General features: G+C 36.5%; 1 protein-coding gene across 16 annotated transcripts in view; it reads left to right on the top strand.

The window, feature by feature from the left end:
• LMNTD1 (lamin tail domain containing 1) overlaps positions 1 to 26916 on the top strand; it is a 458342-nt gene that overhangs the window by 353446 nt on the left and 77980 nt on the right. For 15 of the 16 annotated variants that reach the window (XR_010835782.1, XM_067008917.1, XM_067008919.1 and 12 more), the window contains 4 exons: positions 6131 to 6366; positions 9288 to 9486; positions 25632 to 25818; positions 26357 to 26476. Coding sequence is in view for 15 of the 16 variants with exons in the window: in XM_067008917.1 (XP_066865018.1) it covers positions 6131 to 6366; positions 9288 to 9486; positions 25632 to 25818; positions 26357 to 26476 (742 nt within the window). In the remaining variant the exon portion in view is untranslated. The remainder of the gene's footprint in view (positions 1 to 6130; positions 6367 to 9287; positions 9487 to 25631; positions 25819 to 26356; positions 26477 to 26916) is intronic. The other variant, XM_067008924.1, reaches the window with a different exon arrangement.

The following is a 26916-nucleotide window of genomic DNA, read 5'->3' as shown; positions in this document are numbered from 1 at the left end:
GAGAAGCATTGGTGTTAGCTCTTCTCTAAACGTTTGATAGAATTCACCTGTGAAGCCATCTGGTCTTGGACTTTTGTTTGTTGGAAGGTTTTGAATCACAGTTTCAATTTCATTACTTGTGATTTGTCTGTTCATATTTTCTATTTCTTCCTGGTTCAGTCTTGGAAAGTTATACCTTTTTAAGAATTTGTCCATTTTTTCCAGGTTTTCCATTTTATTGGCATAGAGTTGCTTGTCATAGTCTCTTATGATATTTTGTATTTCTGTGGTGTCTGTTGTAACTTCTTTTTCATTTCTAATTTTATTGGTTTCAGTCCTCTCCCTCTTTTTCTTCATGAGTCTGGCTAAAGTTTTATCAATTTTGTTTATCTTCTCAGAGAACGAGCTTTTAGTTTTATTGATCTTTGCTATTGTTTTCTTTGTTTCTATTTCACTTATTTCTGCTCTGATCTTTATGATTTCTTTCCTTCTACTAACTTTGAGTTTTGTTTGTTCTTCTTTCTCTAGTTCCTTTGGGTGTAAGTTTAGATTGTTTATTTAAGATGTTTTTGAGGTAGGATAGTATTGCTATAAACTTCCCTCTTAGAACTGCTTTTGCTGCATCCCATAGGTTTTGGATCATCGTGTTTTCATTGACATTTGTCTCTAGGTGTTTTTGTGTGTGTGTGTGTGTGTGTGTGTGGTTCGTGGGCCTCTCACTGTTGTGGCCTCTCCCGTTGCGGAGCACAGGCTCCGGACGCGCAGGCTCAGTGGCCATGGCTCACGGGCCCAGCCGCTCTGCGGCACGCGGGATCCTCCCGGACCCGGGCACGAACCCATGTTCCCTGCATCGGCAGGCGGACTCTCAACCACTGCGCCACCAGGTAAGCCCTCTAGGTATTTTTTGATTTCCTCTATGATTTCTTCAGTGATCTCTTGGTTATTTAGTAATGTATTGTTTAGCCTCCATGTGTTTGTGTTTTTTACATTTTTTTCCCTGCAATTGATTTCTAATCTCATAGCGTTGTGGTCGGAAAAGATGCTTGATATGATTTCAATTTTCTTAAATTTACCGAGGCTTGATTTATGACCCAAGATGTGATTTATCCTGGAGAATGTTCCATGTACACTTGAGAAGAAAGTGTCATCTGCTGTTTTTGGATGGAATGTCCTATAAATATTAATTAAATCTGTCTGGTTTATTGTGTCATTTACAGCTTGTGTTTCCTTATTAATTTTCTCTTTGGATGATCTGTCCACTGGTGTAAGTGAGGTGTTAAAGTCCCCCACTATTATTGTGTTACTGTCAGTTTCTTCTTTTATAGCTGTTAGAGTTTGCCTTATGTATTAGGGTGCTCCTATGTTGGATGCATATATATTTATAATTTTTATATCTACTTCTTGGATTGATCCCTTGATCATTATGTTGTGTCCTTCCTTGTCTCTTGTAACATTCTTTATTTTAAAGTCTATTTTATCTGATATGAGTATTGCTACTCCAGCTTTCTTTTGATTTCTATTTGCATGGAATATCTTTTTCCATACCCTCAATTTCAGTCTGTATGTGTCCCTAGGTCTGAAGTGGGTCTCTTGTAGACAGCATATAGATGGGTCTTGGTTTTGTATCCATTCAGCAAGCCTGTGTCTTTTGGTTGGAACATTTAATCCATTCATATTTAAGGTAATGATCGATGTTCCTATTATGTTCCTATTACCATTTTCTTAATTGTTTTGGGTTTGTTTTTGTAGGTCCTTTTCTTCTCTTGTGCTTCCCACTTAGAGAAGTTCCTTTAGCATTTATTGTAGAGCTGGTTTGGTGGTGCTGAATTCTCTTAGCTTTTGCTTGTCTGTAAAGCTTTTGATTTCTCCATCGAGTCTGAATTGAGATCCTTCCCGGGTACAGTAATCTTGGTTGTAAGTTCTTCCCTTTCATCACCTTAAATATATCGTGCCACTCCCTTCTGGCTTGCAGAGTTTCTGCTGAGAAATCAGCTATTAACCTTATGGGAGTTCCCTTGTATGTTATTTGTCATTTTTCTCTTGCTGCTTTTAATAATTTTTCTTTGTCTTTAATTGTTGTCAGTTTGATTACTGTGTGTCTCAGCATGTTTCTCCTTGGCTTTATCCTGCCTTGGATTCTCTGTGCTTCCTGGACTTGGATGGTTATTTCTTTTCCCATGTTAGGGAAGTTTTTGACTATAATCTCTTCAAGTATTTTCTCGGCTCCTTTCTCTCTCCCTTCTCTTTCTGGGACCCCTATAATGTGAGTGTTGGAGCATTTATTGTTGTCCCAGAGGTCTCTTAGGCTGTCTTCATTTCTTTTCATTCTTTTTTCTTTATTCTGTTCCGCAGCAGTGAATTCCACCATTCTGTCTTCCAGGTCACTTATCCGTTCTTCTGCCTCAGTTATTCTGCTATTGACCCCTTCAAGTGTATTTTTCATTTCAGTTATTGTATTGTTCATCTCTGTTCTTTAATTCTTCTAGGTCTTTGTTAAACATTTCTTGCATCTTCTTGATCTTTGCCTCCATTCTTTTCTGAGGTCCTGGATCTTCTTCACTATCATTATTCTGAATTGTTTTTCTGGAAGGTTGCCTATCTCCACTTCATTTAGTTGTTTTTCTGGGGTTTTATCTTGTTCCTTCATCTGGTACATAGCCCTCTGCCTTTTCATCTTGTCTATCTTTCTGTGAATGTGGTTTTTGTTCTACAAGCTGCAGAATTGTAGTTCTTCTTGCTTCTGCTGTCTTCCCTCTGGTGGATGAGGCTATCTAAGAGGCTTGTGCAAGTTTCCTGATGGGAGAGACTGGTGGTGGGTAGAGCTGGGTGTTGCTCTGGTAGGCAGAGCTCAGTAAAACTTTAATCCCCTTGTCTGCTGATGGGTGGGGTGGTTGGTTCCCTCCCTGTTGGTTGTTTGGCCTGAGGTGACCCAGCACTGGAGGCTACAGGCTCTTTGGTGGGACTAATGGCAGACTCTGGGAGGGCTCATGCCAAGGAGTACTTCCCAGAACTTCTGCTGCCAGTGTCCTTGTCCCCATGGTGAGCCACAGCCACCCCCTGCTTCTGCAGGACACCCTCCAATACTAGCAGGTTAGTCTGCTTCAGTCTCCTATGGGGTCACTTCCCTTCTCCCTGGGTCCTGATGTGCACACTACTTTGTGTGTGCCCTCCAAGAGTGGAGTCTCTGTTTCCCCTAGTCCTGTCCAAGTCCTACAATCAAATCCCACTAGCCTTCAATGTCTGATTCTCTGGGAATTCCTCCACCCATTGCCAAACCCCCAGGTTGGGAAGCCTGACTTGGTGCTCAGAAATTTCACTCCAGTGGATGGACTCCTGTGGTATAATTGTTCTGCAGTTTGTAGGTCACCCACCCAGTGGTTATGGATTTTGATTTTATTGTGATTGCACCCCTCCTACTGTCTCATTGAGGCTTCTCCTTTGTCTTTGGATGTGGGGTATCTTTTTTGTTGAGTTCTAGTGTCTTCCTGTCAATGATTTTTCAGCAATTAGTTATGATTCCAGTGCTCTCACAAGAGGGAGTGAGCTCACATCCTTCTACTCTGCCATCTTGAACCAATCTCCCTCAAGTCTATTTTTAAAATATTTGTTCTTAGAGGTCATCTGAGAAATAACTGTTGTCAGTATTACCAATGCAGCATTGAAATAACATTGAAATGCTGGAATTGAATTTTTATAACTGCCTCTGGTTTAGTGCTAATCAATTACAGAGGGAGCAAAATACCAAGTAAGGGCTTGGAAAATTCCACATGGGAAAGGGAAACCTCGCTAAGCACTAGAAAGAAAATCTCTCATCTTCCAAAAGGAGTCTAATAGGTGGGTAAGTGCAGGGCTCAGACAATGGGCTACATCATGCTCAGCTCTTCCTGAAATGTTTCAGCTCCTCCAATGGTGTGCTGCCATTAGAAATTTCTTATTCAACTACAAAAACAAGAATCCCCTGTGGCCCTAAACTGAAGTTCTTTGATCACAACATTTGCAAAGGCTTATTGGGCATCTTTTGTGGAATTAAATTTATTTGGAAATGCTATTTTACCAGTGGAATAAAAAAATTCAGAGCTTATAAAATGAACATGCTGAAAAGATGTAGCCAGTTGTCCGTAATGAAATCCAGATGTAAGGAACTTTGAAAGAGAAAGGTCCTTTTCCTGCTTATTCTAGACAGTGTCAGGGAAAAATTATGTCATATGATCTGTCTCAGTTTAGACAGAAATGAAATATGTCATTTGACAATAGACCTCTGTAGTCTCCTTTTCATTACCACCACAGTCATACTCAAGAGCATATCTTCATGGGTTAGAGGTTTTTGACAAAGATGAGTTGTTGGGTAGTCGGTAGAATGGCACGTGCTCAAGCTTGATAAGTACGGGGCTAATAATAATGCAGTTTCCAAAGCCAATGCCGTTTAATTATTTTTTAAAATTGCCTGAGATATCTGTGCCTTGTGAGAGGCACACTTAGAGAATTCTGATTTTGAATACAGAGCTCTCCAGATATAATATTTCTGATGAAGGAACTTACAAATTATAGAACAAAAGGATTGTGAATACCTCTTGGAACAAAGAGATTGAGAGTAACATCAGCAAGATGGCAGATTAGGAAGCTTCAGGCCCTTGTTCCGTTATGGAAAGATTTGGAAAAACAAAGAACAGAAGACTGGCTAAAATAACATTATAGGAACTCTGGAAAACAAAGAGATCAAAATAGAGACAGTGCTTGGAGGCAAAACACTTAGCTCCTGACTTATAGTGGATAGACATTTGGCCCCCAGGAAGAGAGGCCTTAGGCTGGCCAAGTGTCTGGTTTTTCAGAGAGGTAAAGGGTTGGACCCCAGGTCTTTGTTCACAATTCAAGCATTAAACACACACACATTCACACACACATAGATTGCTTTGAAGTTACTGAGAAGAGCCTCAATGTGACTCATAAAATACAGTTGTCATAGCCTTTTCATGAGCTACTCCATGAGAATATTGTTTTACTTGTAAAATAAGTGTACTGTAGTTTAGGGATTTTGTTTAATGCTTGCACACTATACTTTTACATTTATAAAAAAGAAAGAAAGGAAAATCTTTATTCATATAGTAGGATTTACTTACAAAAATAATACCTGGAAAGTAAGTCTTTCTTCTTCCTCTTTTGTGCTAGTCCCTTCAGCATACACATACACAGTTCACACATACACATACACAGATACACACAAACATACACATGTGAGCTGTATTTATAGTTATTAATTTGTAAAGTGCATTTGAAAGCACACATTAACTCTAGAATCTTTATAAATACAGGAAAATTAGTTAAGCAGCAGGAGAAATTAAAGGAAAAAGTATAGTAAACCATTATGTATTAAACAGGAATGATAATCATGATCTTCATGTTAATGGAAAGGGGAAATATAGTAAGTGATAAAAGTGGGATATAATGGTTCATAGAGTCTCAATTTTGAGTGAAAAAAATGCATTGAAAGGCCTGGAAGGAAAAAATATTGAATCACTATGTTGTACACCTGAAATTAATATAATATTGTAAATCAACTATATTTCAATAAAAAATTTTTTAATAAAAGGCATGGCAGGAAATGGTAAAATTTTTAGTTGGTGGAATATAGTAACTTTTATTTTCTTCTTTCAGCATTTACTTTTGCAAAACTATCTGAAGTAGGAGTTTATTGATTTTGTGTGTGTGTGTGTGTGTGTGTGTGTGGTACGTAGGCCTCTCACTGTTGTGGCCTCTCCCATTGTGGAGCACAGGCTCCGGACACGCAGGCTCTGGATGCGCAGGCTCAGCGTCCATGGCTCACGGGCCCAGCCGCTCCGCGGCACGTGGGATCTTCCCGGACTGGGGCACGAACACATGTCCCATGCATCGGCAGGAGGAGTCTCAATGACTGCGCCACCAAGGAAGCCCCTATTGATTTTTAAATAGAAGAGAGAAAAGCATGACTTGACCCTAAAGTGTTTTATTTAGATTGTTAAAACTAGAAATATAAGATGTTCTTGCACTTGTGTTAGATGCATAATATCTTTGAAAAGCAAAACCCTAAGTAATAATGATAATTAATGCTTCTTGTGCTCACAGTCTATCATTTTGACTTTCTCACTTTGTTTATTATATTAATTTTTGTACACAGAACTGAAGACACACGTGATGATCTCTCAAAGACAGAGCGGTCTTTAGTACATTTTTTTCCAACGTCAATGGATTCAGACACCACTACACTGCCACGTTCATGGTCATTATCCGATGAAATACCTCTCAGTTACTATCTTTCTAGCCCTCAGGTTAGTGGAGTAACTTTATCAACAATTGGACCAAAGCTTCTTAAACCTGCTCTCGTGAGGCATTCCCAATCAGAAGACAGCTTGGGTAAGCAAAACATGTACCAAGTTTTTTAGACTACTTTTAAAGCATATAGTTCAAGAGTCTTTATGTGCATAGAAGCCAGAATGATGTTTTATTATTTGTCTCCAATAATACTAATTTCTTAATGTCATATGCAGAATAACTTGACTCTGCTCACCATTGATTCTAGCACTGGAGTCATATTCAAGTCACATAAACATATGTGGCCAAGTACATCATCTCTATGATTAAAATATCTTGAGTTATCATAATGATTCATGGGTTGACCACTTAGATGCTCTAGAATTGCTAAATGATTAACAATTCTAATGTATAGCATTAACTGCCCTTCCTCTGAATGCTACCAGAAAGATTAACAATGTCTTATGTATGTTATGCTTTAGGAGACTATGGCTTAAGTAAGGAAAGACGGGTAGATAAGAGAAAGAAGAAATATAAAGTAGGTAATAAAATGGTGGAGAGAAAGGGGGAAAACAATAAAGAATTTGGAGAAGAGAAAAATGAAAACAGCAGTAAAGTTCTGACAGTTGCCAGCAATGCACTCAGCAGTGCTCACACTATGAGACGTATGTTCCTCACCATGTTTAGGGAACTCTGAAGGTATGTTATCAAGGTTTACTAAAAAGACCACTGTCCTTGGAAACAGAGGACCTAGGTTCAGACCACCTTTCTAGTCCCAATAACATGGGACATTAAGTAAGGTATTTAGCATCTCTGAGTCCCATTTTCCACACCTACAAAATGGGGATTAAAATATCAACTTCACAGGGCTATCCTAAGAATTATATGAGATATTTATGAAAATCACCTAGCACATAGTAAGTGTGCTCAATAAAATTAGTTGTGAATCCGAATGTATCTGTAAGTACCTTCTCATAGAATAGGGTAGATTTGGGGTCTGTATTACCAGTCAACTAACAAGTTTCAAAATTGTTAACACGAATACACCCATGACTACCTGAAGTCTTCATTTTCCTCTACCATTGTGGACATTTACAGCCTTGCTCCTTCCTATCTACATTTCATTTTGTTCCTGGTATTTTCCTAAGCCTTTGACACAGTGTTATACAGGATTTTGATCTACTGCCATTATTGTCATATTCCCTGTGCTTCATTGTATGCCTAAGATACATTTTTTGAAGAAGCCTCCTAAATTCACAGTGACCTTTAGCAATGACCAAAATCTATATGCTTAAAAGTGTAGGGCTTCCCTGGTGGCACAGTGGTTCAGAGTCCGCCTGCCGATGCAGGGGACACGGGTTCGTGCCCCGGTCTGGGAGGATCCCACATGCCGGGAGCGGTTGGGCCCGTGAGCCATGGCCACTGAGCCTGCGCGTCCAGAGCCTGTGCTCTGCAACGGGGGAGGCCACAGCGGTGAGAGGCCCGCATACCACAAAAAAAAAAAACCCAAAAAAGTGAAAATACACATTTTATATCTAAGGAGGTAATATTTCTCATCCTTTGCAATGTATCATCATGGTATGTGTTCTATATTTGAGTTGAACTGTGAAAGCTCCTAGTATTGGCGGGGTGGGGGGACAAATATACTGGTTTTGCCTTGCAAGATGAGAGTTGTGCTGAGATGAAGTCTTCTTCAGTGACTGTAGGTTCTGACTCTGTAGATAGATGGCTGAGTCTACCAAGACTTGTTGCATTTGGTTCATTTCATTTCTAGATGAGATAATAACTGGAACTAAAATCAATGTGTCTTCTTTCCTTTTAGAATACAAAGATTTTCATCCCTCAGAATGAGCTATTAAGGATGCTATATATTCTCTTTCCCCAAAGGAATTTAAAGATTAAGCAAATACTCACTTGAATGGGAATGAACTAATTTAATTCCAAATATTTCTTCTAAACAAAATACTCTGAGGAGTACTCTTTAGGAACTATGTGTTTATTTTTTTCCATCCTTCACATTGCTTTGGTTTTGTTAAAGACACAAGAAGATAAAGCACACTCTAGATTGTCTTAATCCTTTGATGATTTTGGGTTTAGGGTCACATTGACCAAAGTCCCTGTGCTACAATAATAGCTATCATTTATTGAGTACCTGCTAAATGCCAGATACTGTGCTAGACACTTACCTATACTATCTTCAATCCTCACATCGCCTCACACAAAGTAGTATTATCCTTATTTTATTTTCAGGAAAACTGAGAATTGGAAGGTTTAAATCATTTGGCTTAAGTGACAGAGCTGGAGTACAGGTGTGTCTAAATCCAAGACACATTGCTCTATCTATTTCATCATGATGCCTGTCTGTAGTGTTACTCTCTCTTTGCAGATACATAATTAGATTTACCCAGCATGATTCTTTCTATGCAAAATCTTGAAACTTATTTTGTATTTGAATCTTACTACTGAGAATTTTAAAAGAGTAAGAGGTTACTAGAATCTGATTAAGCGTTACTTTATCTTTTTAATAAAGTATTTTAGTTAATTAGAGGAAATTTAAGTCTTTACCTGGCAAAATACAAACCATTGGTAGGAAAGGACTCATTTGAGACTTTAATTTATGAGTAGCAATTTGGGGAGAAAAGCTAATACAAAATAGAATAAAGTTGTACTTATATATGACGTACCAAATTTGAGAGACTCAAATGTTTTACCTACTCAAAAACTTACGATGCTTGTAGTACAACTTAATCACTTAAATTGTAATTATGCTGATGATACAATTGATAGTTTAAGATAACTGCAGTAGTCTCTAGGAACTGAGTGTCACTAAAAATAATCACTTACTGGTTATTTTATAGACTGGTTTAAAGCTTCTAACTATCCTCACTTAGTTTGACTGTGACAGTAAAATGTATAAAGAATATCATTTTGTAGAAGCAAAGAATAAAGATAGTAGCTTGGGTTTCTTTTAATCTTTTATTTACTTCTCTCTCTATTGTTTCCTTCTTTGGTTTCTTTGAAAGGACTCAACAACTTCAAAATTCCAAAGAAACACACTATGGCAGTCCTTGCTTCTCAGCCAGCTGTGATTGGGGAAGGGGAAGATTATTTCCTGTCTTTGTTTGGTGATTCAAAGAAACTTGTCGTGCGCTCATTCCACACCAAGAAAACTTGGAAGCGCTTTTCTATGATTCTTGAAGAAGTGGGCCAATCTAGATCCAGGTAAATACTCTATTTGAATTATTTAATATCTTCTATTGGGGTAGGAGTAATAAATTAGTAGGAAATAAAGTTCTAAACTGTTATTAGATCCATGATCCCATCTAAGACCCAAAGCAATCCATTAAAATATAACTGTTTCATATTCTGGGCAGTTAAAAGGAATCAATATAACTTTCTAGGGAACCAAACAAGGAAAGTTAATTCTTCAAAGATGCCAGAGAAAACAGCACTACATAAGGCTTACCAATAAAGTTAACTCAATTATTCAAGAAAATTTTCATTATTGGCAAATCATTCAGATGGATTTAGAATCTTTTTTTATCTGTCTTGAGTTCAAGAAAGAAGGAAAAAGGTGGACTTATAACTTACTGATCCATTTTTATGGTTATTAGTATCTGTAGAAAAAAAGAATTGATCAGGAAGAAAGTTGATATTAGAACTAAAATAAAAACTGACTCATCTATGCATTTACTTAACCCTGCTTTTCTTGTTGCACAAACAACAGATTAAATTGTGAAGTTTTAGTAATAAACACACATTTAAAAAAAAATTTTATTGAAGTATAGTTGATTTGCAATGTCATGTTAGTTTCAGGTATACGGCAAAGTGACTCAGTTATACATAGGTATACATTCTTTTTCATATTCTTTCCATTATGATTTATCTCAGGATACTGAATATAGTTCCTTGTGCTATACAGTACAACCTTGTTGTTTATCCATCCTATGTATACTAGTTTGCATCTACTAATCCCAAATTCCCAATCCTTCCCTCCCCCAACCCCTCCCCCTTGGCAACCATCAGTCTGTTCTCTATGTCCCTGATTCTGTTTCATAGATAGGTTCATTTGTGTCATACTTTAGATTCCACATATAAGTGATACCATATGATATTTGTCTTTCTCTTTCTGACTTACTTCACTTAGTATGATAATCTCTCAGTCCATCCATGTTGCTGCATATGGCATTATTTCATTCTTTTTTTATGGCTGATGTATAGATAGATAGATAGATAGATAGATAGATAGATAACCCACATCTTCTATATCCATTCATCTGTCAATGGACATTTAGGTTGTTTCCATGTCTTGGCTATTGTAAATAGTGCTGCTATGAACACTGGGGTGCATGTTTCTCTTTGAATTATAGTTTTGTCTGGATATATGCCCAGGAGTGGGATTGCTGGATCATATGGCAATTCTATTTTTAGTTTTTTGAGGTACCTCCATATTGTTTTCCATAATGGCTGCACCAATTTACATTCCCATTCCCACCAACAGTGTGTGAGGGTTCCCTTTTCTTCACACCCTCTCCAACATTTATTATTTGTAGAGTTTTTAGTTATGGCCATTCTGACCGGTGTGAGGTGGTACCTCACTGCAGTTTTGATTTTCATTTCTCTAATAATTAGTGATGATGAGCATCTTTTCGTGTGCCTTTTGGCATCTATATGTCTTCTTTGGAGAAATGTATATTTACGTCTTCTGCCCATTAGTGATAAGCACGTGTTGATAGAGGGTGTTTGAGGACTAAAAGAAGTTGTTAGCCAAAGTTAAGGGTCAAACATAAAGGAAACCTTTTCCCCCTTATGTCAGTTTTCCTAAAATCAACCACTTTTGCCACTTAATTGTAGTGAATACCCAAGTGTTCTCTCAACCATCTAAAAACACTTCATCAAATTATTCATACAGTACTTACCATGTGAAAAATGATGACTTATTTTCAGCAAAACTTCAAAAAAAACTTATGAATATGGTTTTAAGAAACTACTCAAACAGATCATGAAGATCTGCAGGTAAGGATCAAGAGAGAGGCAAGTAAAGTAACAAGGCATTCAGAGGAGAGCTTTCTTCCCAGCAGAGATGGTCTGGGAAGATTTTGTGAGGGAGTTATCATGGAAAACATCTTGGAAAGATAAGTACATTTTGGATATGCAAATTTGGAGTCTCTGAGAATATTCTAGACCATTGGTTTTCAATTCTACCCACAAAATTGAATCAGCTGGGAAGCTTTTAATGTCCTGACTCTACACCAGACTCCTTGAATCAAATTTCTAGTGGAACTGGGCATCATATTTTGGTTTTTTGTTTTTTGTTTTAAATGCCATGGTAATTCTAATGTACAGCCAGGGCTGAACGAAGGAGTAGCATAAACAAAATGAAGGAGGCAGAAAAGCTAAGATCAGATATGAGTATAAGCATGGCTATACTGAGCAGTGCATGAAGAGGTATAACAGGGTTGTAGGCGTCAGGGTTGGAGATAGATCACAGTGAGCGTTGAATACCAGACTATTTAGACTTCACTATGGGCAATGGGAAGCAATGAGAAAGTTTCAAACAAAGGAGTGGCAGGATTCTGATTCACAATATTTGATCTGTGGCAATGAATATATGAATGAATGCTGGATTTTATCAAATGCCTTTTATACATCTGTTGAGATGATCATATGAGTTTTTATTTCTTAAATGTTAAAGTAACCCTGCACTCTTAGAATAAACCTCCCTTGGCCAGAATGTTTATCTTTTTCATATATTGTTGAATTCAATTGGCTAAAACTTTGTTTCAAATTTTTGCATTTATGTTTGTGAAGAATATTGGCCTGTAGTTTTCTTTACCTGTTAATATCTTTGTCTGCTTTGGTATCAGGGTAATACTCAACTCATTAAATGGGTTGGGATATATTCCCTCCTCTTTTACTTTCTAGAAGAGTTTGTGTAGAAGTAATATTATTTTTTCCTTAAATATTTAATAGAATTCATCAGTGAAGCCATCTGGGCCTGGAGTTATTTTGTGAGAAGGTTTTTACCTACAGATTTTATTTCTTTAAAATAAATGTCAGGGGCTTCCCTGGTGGCGCAGTGGTTGAGAGTCCGCCTGCCGATGCAGGGGACACGGGTTCGTGCCCCGGTCCGGGAGGATCCCACGTGCCGCGGAGCGGCTGGGCCCGTGAGCCATGGCCTCTGAGCCTGCGCGTCCGGAGCCTGTGCCCCGCAACGGGAGAGGCCACAACAGTGAGAGGCCCGCGTACCACAAAAAAAAAAATAATCAACCACTGCGCCACCAGGGAAGCCCAATAATAATTTTTAAAAAATAATAAAATAGATGTCAGGATACTCCGGTTACCTGTTTCTTCTTGAGTGAACTTGAGTGTCTTTCAAGGAATTTGTCCATTTCATCTAAGTTGTCAGATTTATTGTTGTAAAATTATACATAATATTCCCTTATTATCCTTTTAGTATCTATAGAATCTGTAGTGATGTCACATTTCTTACTGCTGATAATGGCCATATGTGTCTTCTCTCTTTTTCCTGATAAATCTTGCCCAAGAGTTATCAACTTTGTTGAGCTTCAAAGAATCAGTGTTTCATTTAATTGATTTTCTCTATTTTTTTTTGCTTTGTTTTCTATTCATAGATTTCCATTCTGATCTGTATTCCCTTTCTTCTGCCTACTGCAGGCCTCATTTGCTTTTTTTTTTTTCTAGTTTCTCAAGGTGGAAGTTGAGATCGATTTGAAAACATTTTCTCTTCTAATACGAGCATTTAGCACTGTAAAATTTACCCTAACTACAGCTTTTAGTGGAATCCCACAAATTTTGATGTGTTTTATTTTCATTTTCATTCACTTCAAAATACTTTTTTTAATTTAAGTAAAGTTGATTTACAATATTTTGTTAGTTTCAGGTGTGTAGCATAGTGATTCATTTTTTATTATATTCCATTATAGATTATTACAACATAGTGAATTCCTTGTGTTATACAGTAAATTTTTGTTGCTTATCTATTTTAGGTGTAGTAGTCTGTATCTGTTAATCCCTTACTCCTAATTTGTCCCTCCCCTGCCCTTCCTCTCCCCTTGATAACCATAAGTTTGTTTTCTATATCTGTGAGTCTCTTTCTGTTTTGTATATAGATTCACTTGTATTATTTTTTAGATCCCACATGTGATATATTATGTCTTTCTCTGACTTACTTCATTAAGTATAATATTCTCTTTGTCCATCCATGTTGCTGCAAATGGCAATATTTCATTCATTTTTATGGCTGAGTAATATTCCATTGTATATATATATATATATATATACATATATATATGTATATGTATATATATATATATATACATATATATACATATATATATGTATATATATATATATATATATATATATACACCACATCTTCGTTATCCACTCTTCTGTTGATGGGCACTTGGGTTGTTTCCATCCCTTGGCTATATATATATATATATATATATACATATATATATATATGTATATATATATATATATATATATATATATAGTACTACTATGAACATAGGGGAGCATGTATCTTTTCAAATTTGAGTTTACACATTTTCCAGATATATGCACAGGAGTGGGACTGCTGGATCATATGGTAGCTCTATTTTTAGTTTTTGAAGGAACCTCTGTTCTGTTTTCCATAGTGGCCACACCAATTTACATTCCCACCAACAGTAGGAGGGTTTTATTTTCTCCAAACCCTCTCCATAATTTATTATTTGTAGACTTTTTAATGACAGCCATTCTGACAGGTGTGAGGTGATTCCCCATTGTGGTTTTGATTTGCATTTCTCTAATAATTAGTGATGTTGAGCATCTTTTAATGTGTCTTCTTTGGAAAAATGTCTGTTTAGGTCTTTGCCCATTTTTGGATGTGGTTTGTTTCTTCACTATTGAGTTGTATGAGCTGCTTATACATTTTGTATATTAACCCCCTGTTGGTTGCATCATTTGCAATTGTTTTCTCCCATTCCATAGGTTGTCTTCTCGTTTTGTTGATGATTTCCTTTGCTGTGCAAAAGCTTTTAAGTTTGGTTATATCCCATTTGTTTACTTTTGCTTTTATTTCTTTTGCTTTTATTTCTTTTGCATTGGGTGACTGATCTAAGAAAATATTGCTACAACCTATGTTAAATTATGTTCTGCCTATGTTCTCTTCTAGGAGTTATATGGTGTCATGTCTTACATTTAGGTCTTTAAACAATTTTGACTTTACTTTTGCATATGGTGTGAGGAAATGTTCTAATTTCATTGATTTACATCCAGCTTTAGCTGTCCAGCTTTCCCAGCACCACTTGTTGAAGAGATGGTCATTTCTCCATTGTATATTCTTATTTCCTTTGTCATACATTAATTGATAATAGGTGTGTGGGTTTATTTCTGGGCTCTCTACCTTGTTGCATTGATCCATAAGTCTGTTTTTGTGCCAATACCACAGTTTTGATTACTGCAGGTTTGTAGTACAGTCTGAAGTGTGGAAGAGTTACACTTCCAGCTTTGTGCTTTTTCCTCAGTATTGCTTTGGCAATTCTGCTTTTTTTGTGATTCCATATAAATTTTAGGATATTTGTTCTGGTTCTGAAAAAAATGTCATGGTATTTTGATAGAGATTGCATTAAATCTGTAAATTGCTTTGGGTACTATGGCCATTTTAACAATATTAAGTTTTTCAATCCAAGAACATGAGATATATTTCCATTTCTTTGAATCATCTTTACTTTCCTTTGTCACCGTGTTATAGTTTTCAGTAAAAGCTTTGCTGTGCTTAGCATGGTATATCTTTGCTTAGCATGGTATATCTTTTTTTATCCTTTTACTTGTAGCCTATTTGTGTCTTTATATTTAATATTACGTTTTGTATCGATAGGTAGCATGCAGTAGGCTTGCTCTTTCATCTTCTGACAATCTCTGTCTTTTAATTTGGGCATTTAAACAATTTAAAGTAATTTTAATATGGTTGATTAATTCTATTATCTTGTTATTTGTTTTCTATTTGTCCCAACTGTTCTGTTCTCTTTTTCTCTTTTTCTGTCTTCTTTGAAATTAATCATTATTTATATTCCATTTTATCTCCATTGTTCACTGATTAGCTATAGCTTTTATTTTAGGGGTTCCTTTCAGGTTTATAGGATACATCTTGAGCCTATTACAGACTACCCTCATGTTATATTTTACCACTTCACAAATAATATAAGAGCCTTAGAATACAATAATTTCATTTCTCTTCTCCCAGCCATTGTGCTTCTGCTGTAACATATTTTATTTCTACATATGGTGTAAATCCCATACTCCATAGTTATTTTGGCTTAAATAATCAATTTTTAAAAGAAATTTAAATGATAAGAAAAATATTATATATTTACCCTTCTGTTTTTTCACTGCTTTTCTTTGCTTTTTGTTCTTTTTGTTTGTTTGGTTGGTTTATTTTTTTGATCTATAAATTATATTTCCATCTATTTTAATTATGCTACTACCTGAAAAGAACTTCTTTTAACGTTTTTTGTAGTATGGATCTGCTTATAACCATTTCTTCTTTCACTTTTTTTAGACAGTTTTATTGAGATATCATTGACATAATTGCATATATTTAAGATGTACAACTTCTTTTTTTGTCTTTTGGGGTTTTTTATTGAGATATAATTGACAAATAACATTGTGTAAACTTACACAATGATGATTTGATACTCATAGGTATTGTGAAATGATTACCATAATAAAATTAGTTAACACATCCTTCACATAATTACCTTTATTTTTTTCTGGTGAGAACATTTAAGATCCACTGTCTACTGTCTTAGCAATTTTCAAGTCTATAATACCGTATTTTTAACTATAGTCACCATGCTGTTCATAAGATTCCCAGAACTTATTCATCTTATAACTGGAAGTTTTTATCCTTTGACCAATATTTCCCCCATTTCCCCTACCTTCTATCCCCTGGCAAACACTGTTCTAATTGCTATTTATATGAATTCAGCTTTTTAAAATTCCACATATAAGTGAAACAATACAGTATTTGTCTTTCTCTGATTTATTTCACTTAACATAATGTGCTCAACATCCATCCTTGTTGTCACAAATAGCAGATCGTCCTTCATTTTATGGCTGAATAATACTCTATTACATATATGTGTGTGTGTGTGTATATATATGTATATATACAGTTGACTCTTGAACAACACAGGTTTGAACTGCATGGGTTCACTTATAGGTGGATTTTTTTCAATTAATACTCCAGTACTACATGATCTGTGTTTGGCTGAATCTGTGGATGTGGAATCATGGATATGGAGGGCCGACTATAAAGTTATATGCTGATTTTCCACTGTGTGGGTGGTTGGCACCCCTAACCCCTGCACTGTTCAATAATCAACTGTATTTTATAAAATAAATACCACATTCACTTTATCCATTCATCTGTCAATGGACACTTTGTTTCTGTATCTTGGCTGTTGTGAATAATGCTGCAATGAACATGGTGGTGCAGATAACTCAACAAATGGTAATTTTTTTTCCTTCAAATACCTAGAAGTGGGATTGCTGGATCATATGGTAGTTCTATTTTTAATTTTTGAAGAGCCTCCACACTGTTTTCCATAGCACTGCATCAATTACATTCCCACCAACAGTGCACAGGGTTCCCTTTTCTCTACATCTTCGCCAGTACTTATTGTTGTCTCTTTGATAACAGTTACTCTTACAGGTGTGAGGTGATATCTCATTGTGGTTTTGATTTGCGTTTCCCTGTGATTAGTGATGTTAAACCCCTTTTATTGTACCTGTTGGCCATTCACATATCTTCTTTGGAAAAATGTCTATTCGGGTCCTTTCCCATTTTTTAATTGCATTATTTGATTTTTTGCTATTGAGTTGTGTGAGTTCCTTATATATTTTAGATATTAACCACTTATCAAATATATGATTTGCAAATATTATTTTTCCCATTTTTTAGGTTGCCTTTTCATTTTGTTGATTGTTTCCTTTGCTGTGTAGGAGCTTTTTAAATTGAGGTAATCCGATTTTTCTATATTTGCTTTTCTCACCTGTGCTTTTGGTGTGTTAGTTAAGAAATTATTGTCAAGACCAATGTCAAGAAGGTTTTCCCCTATATTTTCTTATAGGAGTTTTATGGTTTTGAATCTTACCTTTAAGTCTTTAACCCACTTTGAGTTGATTTTTGTGTATGGTGTGTGATAGAGGTCCAATTTCATTTTTTGCATGTGGATATCCACTTTTCCAGCATTTATTAAAGAGACTATCCTTTCCCCATCGTGTGCTCTTGGCACTCCTGTTGAAGAGCAGTAGACCATAAATGTGTGGGTTTGTTTCTGGGTTCTCTATTCTGTTCCATTGGTCTATATGTCTTTTTTTATGCTGGTACCACACTGTTTTAGTTACTTTAGCTTTATAATATAATTTGAAGTCAGGAAGTATCATACCTCCAGCTTTGTTCTTGCTCAAGAATGCTTTGGCTATTTGGGGTCTTTTGTAGTTTCACATAAATTTTTAGGATTTTTTTTTTTTACAGCTTCTGTTTAAAAATGCCATTGGGATTTTGATAGGGATTGCATTGAATCTCTAAATCACTTTGACTGGTATGAACATTTTGACAACATTACTTCTTCCAATCCATGAACATGGAATGTCTTTCCATTTATTTGTGTCTTTTTAAATTTCCTTCACCAGTGTTTTGTAGTTTTCAGTGTATAAATCATTTTTTTGGTTAAGTTATTGCCTAAGTATTTTGTTCTTTTGTTGCTAATGTAGACGGGATCGTTTTCTTAATTTTCCTTTTGGTTAGTTCATTGTTAGTGTACAGAAATGCCACTGATTTTTGTATGTTGATTTTCACATCCTACAATTTACTGAATTTGTTTTGTAGTGTTCTTAGGGTTTTTTACTTATATGATCATGTCATCTGCAAACAGACCTAATTCACTTTTTCCCTTCTGATTTGGCATCTTCTATTTCTTTTTCTTTCCTGATTGCTCTGGGTAGGATTTCCAGTACTAAGATGAATAGCAGTGGTGAGAATGGACATCCTTGCCTTGTTGTGGATCTTAGAGGAAGTTTTTCCTCATTGTGTTAGCTGTGGGCTTTTCATATATGTCCTTTATTGTGCTGAGGTATGTTCCTTCTTTACCTATTTTTTGAGAGTTTTTATAGTGAAAAGATGTTGAATTTTGTCAAATGCTTTTTCTGAATCTGATTAAAAAGTGTGATCATGTGGTCTTTGTCCTTCCTTGTGTTAATGGCAACTATAAACACAGGTGCCAATTTTCATAGATGTTAGGTAGATGCATGTTGGAAGAACTGAAATGCTAAAGATAAGTTCAGTAAACTTTAGCATAGCAAAAATCTAAAGGCAGATAAGTAAAGTAGCATGGAGCTATCAAGTAGACTCCAACAACTAGAGAAATCAGAGCTTAAATAATGAAAAATTGTCATTTTTTTAAAAGTGATATAACCATTTGTCTTTTCAATCTCTATAAATCAAGACCATGCAAAGGCTACTTACGGAATGATTGGTACATCACTCTACACTCTCAGCCAGTCACAACTTAGACGTTTCAAGTCATTTTCCTACTAAAGAAAAATGGGAAGGCTCACAGGGAAGAAAAAAAAGACAACTACAAAAGGCTGTGTGATAGTAGATTAACAGCTCTGGCTCGGTGAATTTCCATGTATTATGTGAAGTATTTTCCTGTAACTTTGGGCCTTATATCAAAAGGAAGGCAAATGAAGTGGCTAGCCCTGATATGAACAATGGTATTTTTTTCTTTCAGACAAGCTAATTTAGTCTACTTATTTGCATAAAATAAAAATTTAACATCAATTAATAAACGTTTCACTTGAATAATGAAATGTTTTTGAAAAGCAACTGTACATATCCAGTTACATATATGATAACAAAGAGATAACTGAGTAGGCTTCCCTGGTGGCGTAGTGATTGAGAATCAGCCTGCTAATGCAGGGGACACGGGTTCGAGCCCTGGTCTGGGAAGATCCCACATATCGCGGAGCAACTAGGCCCGTGAGCCACAACTACTGAGCCTGCGTGTCGGGAGCCTGTGCTCTGCAACAAGAGAGGCCCATGCACCACGATGAAGAGTGGCCTCCGCTTGCCACAACTAGAGAAAGCCCTCGCACAGAAACAAAGACCCAACACAGCAAAAATAAATAAATACATTAATAAACTCCTACCCCCAACATCTAAAAAAAAAAAAAAACAGAGATAACTGAGCTATTCTAGGGTCTTATCTGGTTAAAAGAAAAACTCAAACTACTGCTCAACTTCCCAGGCAGAAAAAGCAAGTCTCAAAAACAAAAAGGAATTCTGTCAAAAAATAAAAACATCCCACAGAGAATTCAGTAACACTAGAATGAGGATGACATAGAGAAATTCTAGGGCTATCAAATAAGAGTAAAAATGTTATATCTACAATTTAGTAAGAACAGTAATGTAAAAGAAAGGAATAGGTATATACATTGCTCAAAAGTGAACCTCTCTACAAAACAGGCAACCTCATACAATGTAGTACGGGTATAAAGTGAGACCACTGAAGGCAGTTTGGTAGTGTAGATCAAGGTTTCATAGATTGGGACTTACCTGGTGTCACAGTGGTTAAGACTCCACACTCCCAATGCAGGGCGCCCTGGTTCAATCCCTGGCCAGGGAATTATATCCCACATGCATGCTGCAACTAAGAGTTCTCATGCCACAACTAAGGAGCTGGTGAGCTGCAACTAAGGAGTCTGTGAACCGCAACTAAGGAGCCTGCTTGCCACAACTAAGATCTGGCACAACCAAGTAATTAAATAAATACGTAAAGATTTCATAGATTTTACATCTTATATTCTCACAAGTCCTCTTCTAGGAGAGGAAACTCAGAGTGATAGCATGACCTTTGGAGCCACTTTTCTCCTCAAAACAGTTGTCAATTTGAAAGCAGCAGCTAAGAGGCTGAGAAGTTATTCAGAGATTCTGGCAGTCTCACGGGACTTGATGAATAAAAATTGGCTTGATTCAGGGCCTGTCAAGAAGGAGGGTCACTGATAAACACCCCAGGCTTTCAGTTGTAACTTCAAAGGTACACACAGTATTGAGGCTATCTTTAAAATAAACCAGCATAATTGGGGCCAAAGCCTAGTGTCAAATTATTTCACACCCTGATTGGATTAAAGTGGTTTCCCCCCAACGTTGATGGCTGCCAGAAGTTAAAGTAAATCCTCTCTGGATCAGGAAAACATTATACATAGCTTTAAATTACCTCTGCAATGTTTAATCTATCATACTAGGCACTAAGTCAAAAATAACAAGGCATACAAACAATAAAAGTTGACCCAAAACTAAGATTAAAAATGGACAATAAAAACAGGCCTAGGTGATCCAGATATTATGGTTATCTGACAGAGATTTTTAAATAATCGTGACTAAAATAGTCAAGGAATTAAATGACAAGAAAAATTTTTAGCATAGAACTGGAAACTAAAAGAATCAGTAGGAAATTCTAGAAAAAAAAATCCAATAACAGAAATTACTATTTCAAAAGTAGACGAGTTTAACAATATATTTGATGAAACAGAAGAGAGAATCATTGAACTGGAACATTCTCAGAAGAAAACATCCGGGCTGAATTATAGAGAGCAAAGAGATTAGAAAAAAACAAGCATAAGGAAAAATTAGGACAAGATTTTTAAAAATCTAAATGCTTGTAATTGAAGTAACTAAGGAGAGGAGAGAAGGACTGAGGTAGAACAGTATTGGTGGAAATACTGGCAGAGAATTTTCCCAAAAATGAAAGACATCAAGCCACAGGTACAAGCAACACTACCAACTCCCAGCAAGAGAAAACATAGGGAAAAAAAAAAACAACCTAGGTACGATGTAGAACAACTTCTAAAACAGGAGAAGTAAGGAAAATCTTAGTCAGCCAGAGAAAAAGGACACTTACCTTCAAAGGAACAACAAAAAGATTGGTAGCTGGTTTATCAACAGAAAAATAGAAAACAGAAGACTCTGGAATAAATCTCCGGTGAGGGCATTGGGACCAAAACTGCAGACAATATTTTTAGCACCGTGATTCTACAATTCATAAGAAGTGTACGTTAGTTTTCTCTTGCTGTCATAGCAAGTTATTACCAACATAGCAACTTAACATGGATAATACCCACTTATTACCACACAGTTCTTTCAAAAATTTCTGTATATATTTAAATACTATACCATAAATCCATCATAAAAATGTAAAACAACCCTATAGAAATGGACTAAATTATATGAAAGACAATTTTCAAAAGAAAACTGAGTAGCCAATAAGTAGCTTACTCAACTGCACTATAAACAGGGAAAATCAAATTAAAATAACAATGAGATATTTTGTACCCAAGATATTAAATATTAAGAAGTCTGAAAATTTCAAGTGTTGTGGAACAAGAAGAAGGAATAGCGCATGCATAGGCAATGGGTGAAGCATGCAATGACATGAATTATCACAAGTCTCATGAGAAATTCTTGTGGCTGCAATTTAAGCAAAGATAGGAAGTAGGGGAAAAAAGAAATTAAAGAGGCTGATAGATTACGTAGGGCCTTGTTTCCATGCTGTGACACTGGTGTTTTCTCTAGAAAGAAATGGTCAGACTTTGAAGGATTTATCCTTGTACAAAGATTGCTCTGGAAGCAAAATGTTAAATGGTTAGGAGGGAGCAAGACTGGAGAAACCAGTTAAGACACTGTGACACAGAGGTGATGAGAGCCTAATGAAGACAGCAGCAATAGGGATGGAGAGAAGGAAATATATACAAAAGATACTAAAGAGTAATATTAATAGAACATCATCACAGATAAGGCAAGAAGGATAAGAGAGCAGGAAAGTAATAGAAGTTTCAGGCGTGGCCAACAGGATAAATGATGATGAAATTTCCTGGAATAGGTTTATTGTGGTGATCATTTTGCCTTATATACAAATACTGAATCATTATGTTGTACACCCCAAACTAATATAATGTTATATGTCAATTATACTTCTATTTAAAAAAAGACAAAGACTGAAAAGTTACCACTCAATTTACTAACTGATGATCAATTTAAGAGGGCCTTAATCATCTTGGTCTAAGGCAGAAATATATGGTCGTGGGTTGAGGGAGTGAATAAGAGATGAAGAACTCATGCCGTAGTCTTTCCAAAAGCTCGGTTGTGATGGCAGTAGGAAGTGGAAGCCAGAGGAGGATTGTGGTTTTCTTTTTTAAGGTTATAGCAGTTGGAAGATATGTACATATTGGGGGGAAAGAGGCAGTCTAGAGGGAGAGGTTGGTGTGAAAGGAGAAAAATGAATGGGACTGAAACACGAAAGCAGCAGCAGGAGGTGGTAAGCAGAGTTTCACTTTAGATGGGAGAAGGGTTCCTCTTGCACTGAAACGAGGTGGCTGTAACGAAGAGGTCAGTGTGGGCATGGGTGAACCTGCTTCTAAGTGGAAAGCAGGAAAACACACTTCTTTCTGATGGCTCTGTTTTCTTAGTGAGATCATTTTCTGACAATAAAACCGGAGATGTGAGGCAGGGATTTGAATGTTGTTGAGGGAATGACAGAAGGTGCTGGCTCAGCTCATGAAGAACACAGTTTGCTGCCAATCACTAAGGGCCCACATGTGACTGGAGAACACGAATTCATTTGGGGGCAGCAGTCTATATAGTGTGTGTGTGTGTGTGTGTGTGTGTGTGTGTGTGTATTTTCTAGCAGTGCTCAATCACCAGGGTGTATACAAAATTTAAATAATTTGAATGGTCGGATCAAACTTCTTTGAGATTTTACTAGTTGAAAAAGAAGAACAAGAGCTAACATTTATTGAGAGAACTTGGACATGGCAGTTAATCTCTTTAAACCTCAGTTTCCTTTTCTATAAAGTGGGACTAAAAATAGTACCTGTCTCACTGGGTTGTTGTGAGAATTAAATGAGATAATACAGTTTTTTTCAAATTTTTGATGGTGAACTTCAATGAGAAATATGTAGCCTTTTGTGAGAATTAAATAAATAACTACCAGTCCACAATGCCTTTACCAAAACATTTGGAGACTTACCTGTTTTCAAATTCAGAATTTGGAGGATTTTAAGAAAGTAATATGGTGACTAGAACACATATTACATAACACCCCAATAGGGCTTGGAGAAGTATCCAAAATCAAACAGTAATCTTTCCACAGCCAAATTTATGAATAGTCACACAAATCATGAATGAAGACAGTAACTAGCCTCTCCTCAGTTTCAGGTCAGGTTTTGCCACCAAAGGAATTCAGGTCAGATTTTGCTTCAAGTGTGTTTTTTTAAGAATCTTGTGGTTTTTTCAGATATTTTTTTGCATTTCGGAATTATAGATATGAAATCATAGATATATTGATAATATTTTTAAAGTACCTGGCACATCATAAGTATTGGTTCCTATTATTGGTAGGGGTATATTTCATTTAAAAAATTATGTCCCTAACCCACCAAAGGGATTTCATGGCATATTGGGTTGGCCAAAAGTTTCATTCTTTTTTTTCCATAAGATGACTGTAGTAGCACTTAGTTGTCTTTAACATCATTCAAAACAATTTTGTTATACTGTATGTGACAGCTGTCATATAAGCATGCACTTTTAAAAAGACATCAAAATTGGTGAATTCTTGTGTAGTCATTTTAATATTGAAGATGGAAGGGAAAAAAACAACATTTTCAGCATATTATGCTTTATTATTTCAAGAAAAGTAAAAATGCAACCCAGATGCAAAAAAAGATTGGTGCATTGCATGGAGAAGTTGCTGTGACTGATCGAATGTGTCAAAAGTGGTTTGCGAAACTTTGTGGTGCAGATTTCTCGCTGGACAATGCTCCATGGTCAGGTAGACCAGTTGAAGTTGATAGTGATCAAATCGAGACATTAACTGAGAGCAATCAACGTTATACCATGTGGGAGATAGCCGACATACTCAAAATATCCAAATCAAACATTGAAAATCATTTGCACCAGCTTATTTATGTCTATTGCTTTGATGTTTGGGTTCCACATAAGTTTAGCAAAAAAAACCCTTCTTGACCGTATTTCCACATACGATTCTCTACTGAAATGTAATGAAAACGTTCCACTTTTTAAACAAATTGTGATGGGCAATGAAAAGTGGATACTGTACAATAATGTGGAACGGAAGAAATCGTGGGGCAAGCGAAATGAACCACCGCCAACCACACCAAAGGCCGGTCTTCATCCAAAGAAGGTGATGTTGCCTATATGGTGGGATTGGAGGGGAGTCCTTTATTATGAGCTCCTTCCAGAAAACCAAATGATTAATTCCCACAAGTACTGGTTTCAGTTAGACCAACCGAAAGCAGCACTCGATGAAAAGCATCCGGAATTAGTCAACAGAAAACACAAAACCTTCCATGAGGATAAGGCAAGACCACATGTTTCTTTGATGACCAGTCAAAAACTGTTACAGCTTGGCTGGGAAGTTCTGATTCATCTGCCGTATTCACCAAACACTGCACCTTCGGACTTCCATTTATTTGGGTCTTTACAAAATTCTCTTACTGAAATTTTTCAATTCCCTGGAAGACTGTAAAAGGCACCTGGACAAGTTCTTTGCTCAAAAAGACAAAAAGTTTGGGGAAGATGGAATTATGGAGTTGCCTGAAAAATGGCAGAAGATAGTGGACCAAAAGGATGAATATGTTGTTCAATAAAGTTCTTGGTGCAAATGAAAAATGTGTCTTTTATTTTTACTTTAAAACCAAAGGCACTTTTTGGCCAACCCAATACTTACAAGTTGTGACCCACACTCTGAAAAATGCTGATATATAAATGTTTAACCTGGTCCTTTAAGCTCTCAAAATGTTAGAAGGGGAAAAAATACCATCTTATTTGTATGTTTTAAGTTTGCAGAATTCTTTTAAGCATATAGTTGCAATTCATGTTCACAGTAACCTTACCAGAAATAAACTAAATAGTTTAACTTTCCTTTTGATCTACTTGAGAGTTTTATGTCTCAGTATTTCTTGCGAAGAACAGTAGGAAATTAAAATAATAATAATAATAGTACCTCCCAATGGCATTTTTATCTTGATACCTAAAGCATTTTTAAAGTTTATTTTATGTGAAAGATCATTTTTTTGCACAGATAACCAAACAGAACTAAGAAATCAAGCCATTTGCTTAAGGCACAAAATACACTATTTCTACATGGAATTTGTCCAACAGAATATACAGCTTAGGGACAACTTCCAATGCATATTTATTATTCAGTCCTTAAAGTGAGCTAAAGACACGCTCATCTGAAGGCACCTTATAATCTTTGAGTTTTATTTTCTAGTGCTCTTGGAGACATTAAAATAGCTGAAGTGCATGTCAAAGGTTTATGCGTGAAGCTCATTAACTCTTCCCTTGACAAAGAACTGGAAATTGGAAATCATATTCTCCAACAAAATGTGGATGGACAAACAGTCTCTCTGTACCAATTCCTTCCCAATATCATAATGCAGGCCAATTCCATGGTAACAGTGAGTATAAGATATAAATACTATGAACTAGATTTGTTCAGGAAAAACTCATTTACCCAGTCAGACCATGGCTTAGCACCAGTGGTTTCTTCATCCTTTGATCTCTCTGTTAAATGTGATTTTTTGGTTGTTGTTGGTTAATTGTGCCACTTTGTCCATCTCTGGATATAAATTAATACCCATAATTAAATTTCCATAGCTTTCTTCAATTTGGCATACAATACTTTGTGCTTTTATGATTTAACTGTCAAAATAAAATACCTAAGTTCCTAAAACTAAGCAAACGTAATCTTTAAAGAAAAAACAAAGAGAGGGTTTGCTTAGGCGACACTGGAGAGCTCCCCCCTCTTTCTTGGGCTTTACTTTAAACCACATACAGTAGCTGTTCAGTTGCACAGCTTGACATTACATATTATACAGTCATTATACTTTAAAAACCTCACCTGTTTAGAAAGATGTGTTGCAATAACCCTCTGACATTTATAAAACTATGTTGAACTCCAATGGCAATTGTTATTAACAAACTATTTTCTTTCAGGTCTGGGCAGCAGCATCTGAAGCAAAGCACCAGCCACCATCAGATTTTCTTTGGAAGGAACAAAACAGATTTAGGACAAGCCCAAATTGTACAACAATCCTGTGCAAGCCTAATGGTGAAGTCAGTGTCCTGTTCTTTTTTTTGTTGGCTGCGTCGGGTCTTTGTTGCTGCACGTGGGTTTTCTCTAGTTGCAGCAAGCGGGGGCTACTCTTCTTTGTGGTGCACGGGCTTCTCATTGCAGTGGCTTCTCTTGTTGCAGAGCACTGGCTCTAGGCGTGCGGGCTTCAGTAGTTGTGGCACGCGGGCTCTAGAGCACAGGCTCAGTAGTTGTGGCTCGCAGGCCTAGTTGCTCCACGGCATGTGGGATCTTCCCAGACCAGGGCTCGAACCCGTGTCCACTGCATTGGCAGGCAGACTCTCAACCACTGCGCCGCCAGGGCAGCCCCGAGTCTACTGATTTCTAAACAGGGCTAGATATTTTTCACCCACCACATTGTTGCCCTATATGATTTGTAGCCTCTATATTACAGGTCGAAAATTTAATAGGCATCTTATATGAT

The sequence above is a fragment of the Kogia breviceps genome, chromosome 12 (assembly GCF_026419965.1).
Source record: "Kogia breviceps isolate mKogBre1 chromosome 12, mKogBre1 haplotype 1, whole genome shotgun sequence".
NCBI classification, from domain to species: Eukaryota; Metazoa; Chordata; class Mammalia; order Artiodactyla; family Physeteridae; genus Kogia; species Kogia breviceps.
This window is presented reverse-complemented; position numbering and strand designations above follow the sequence as displayed.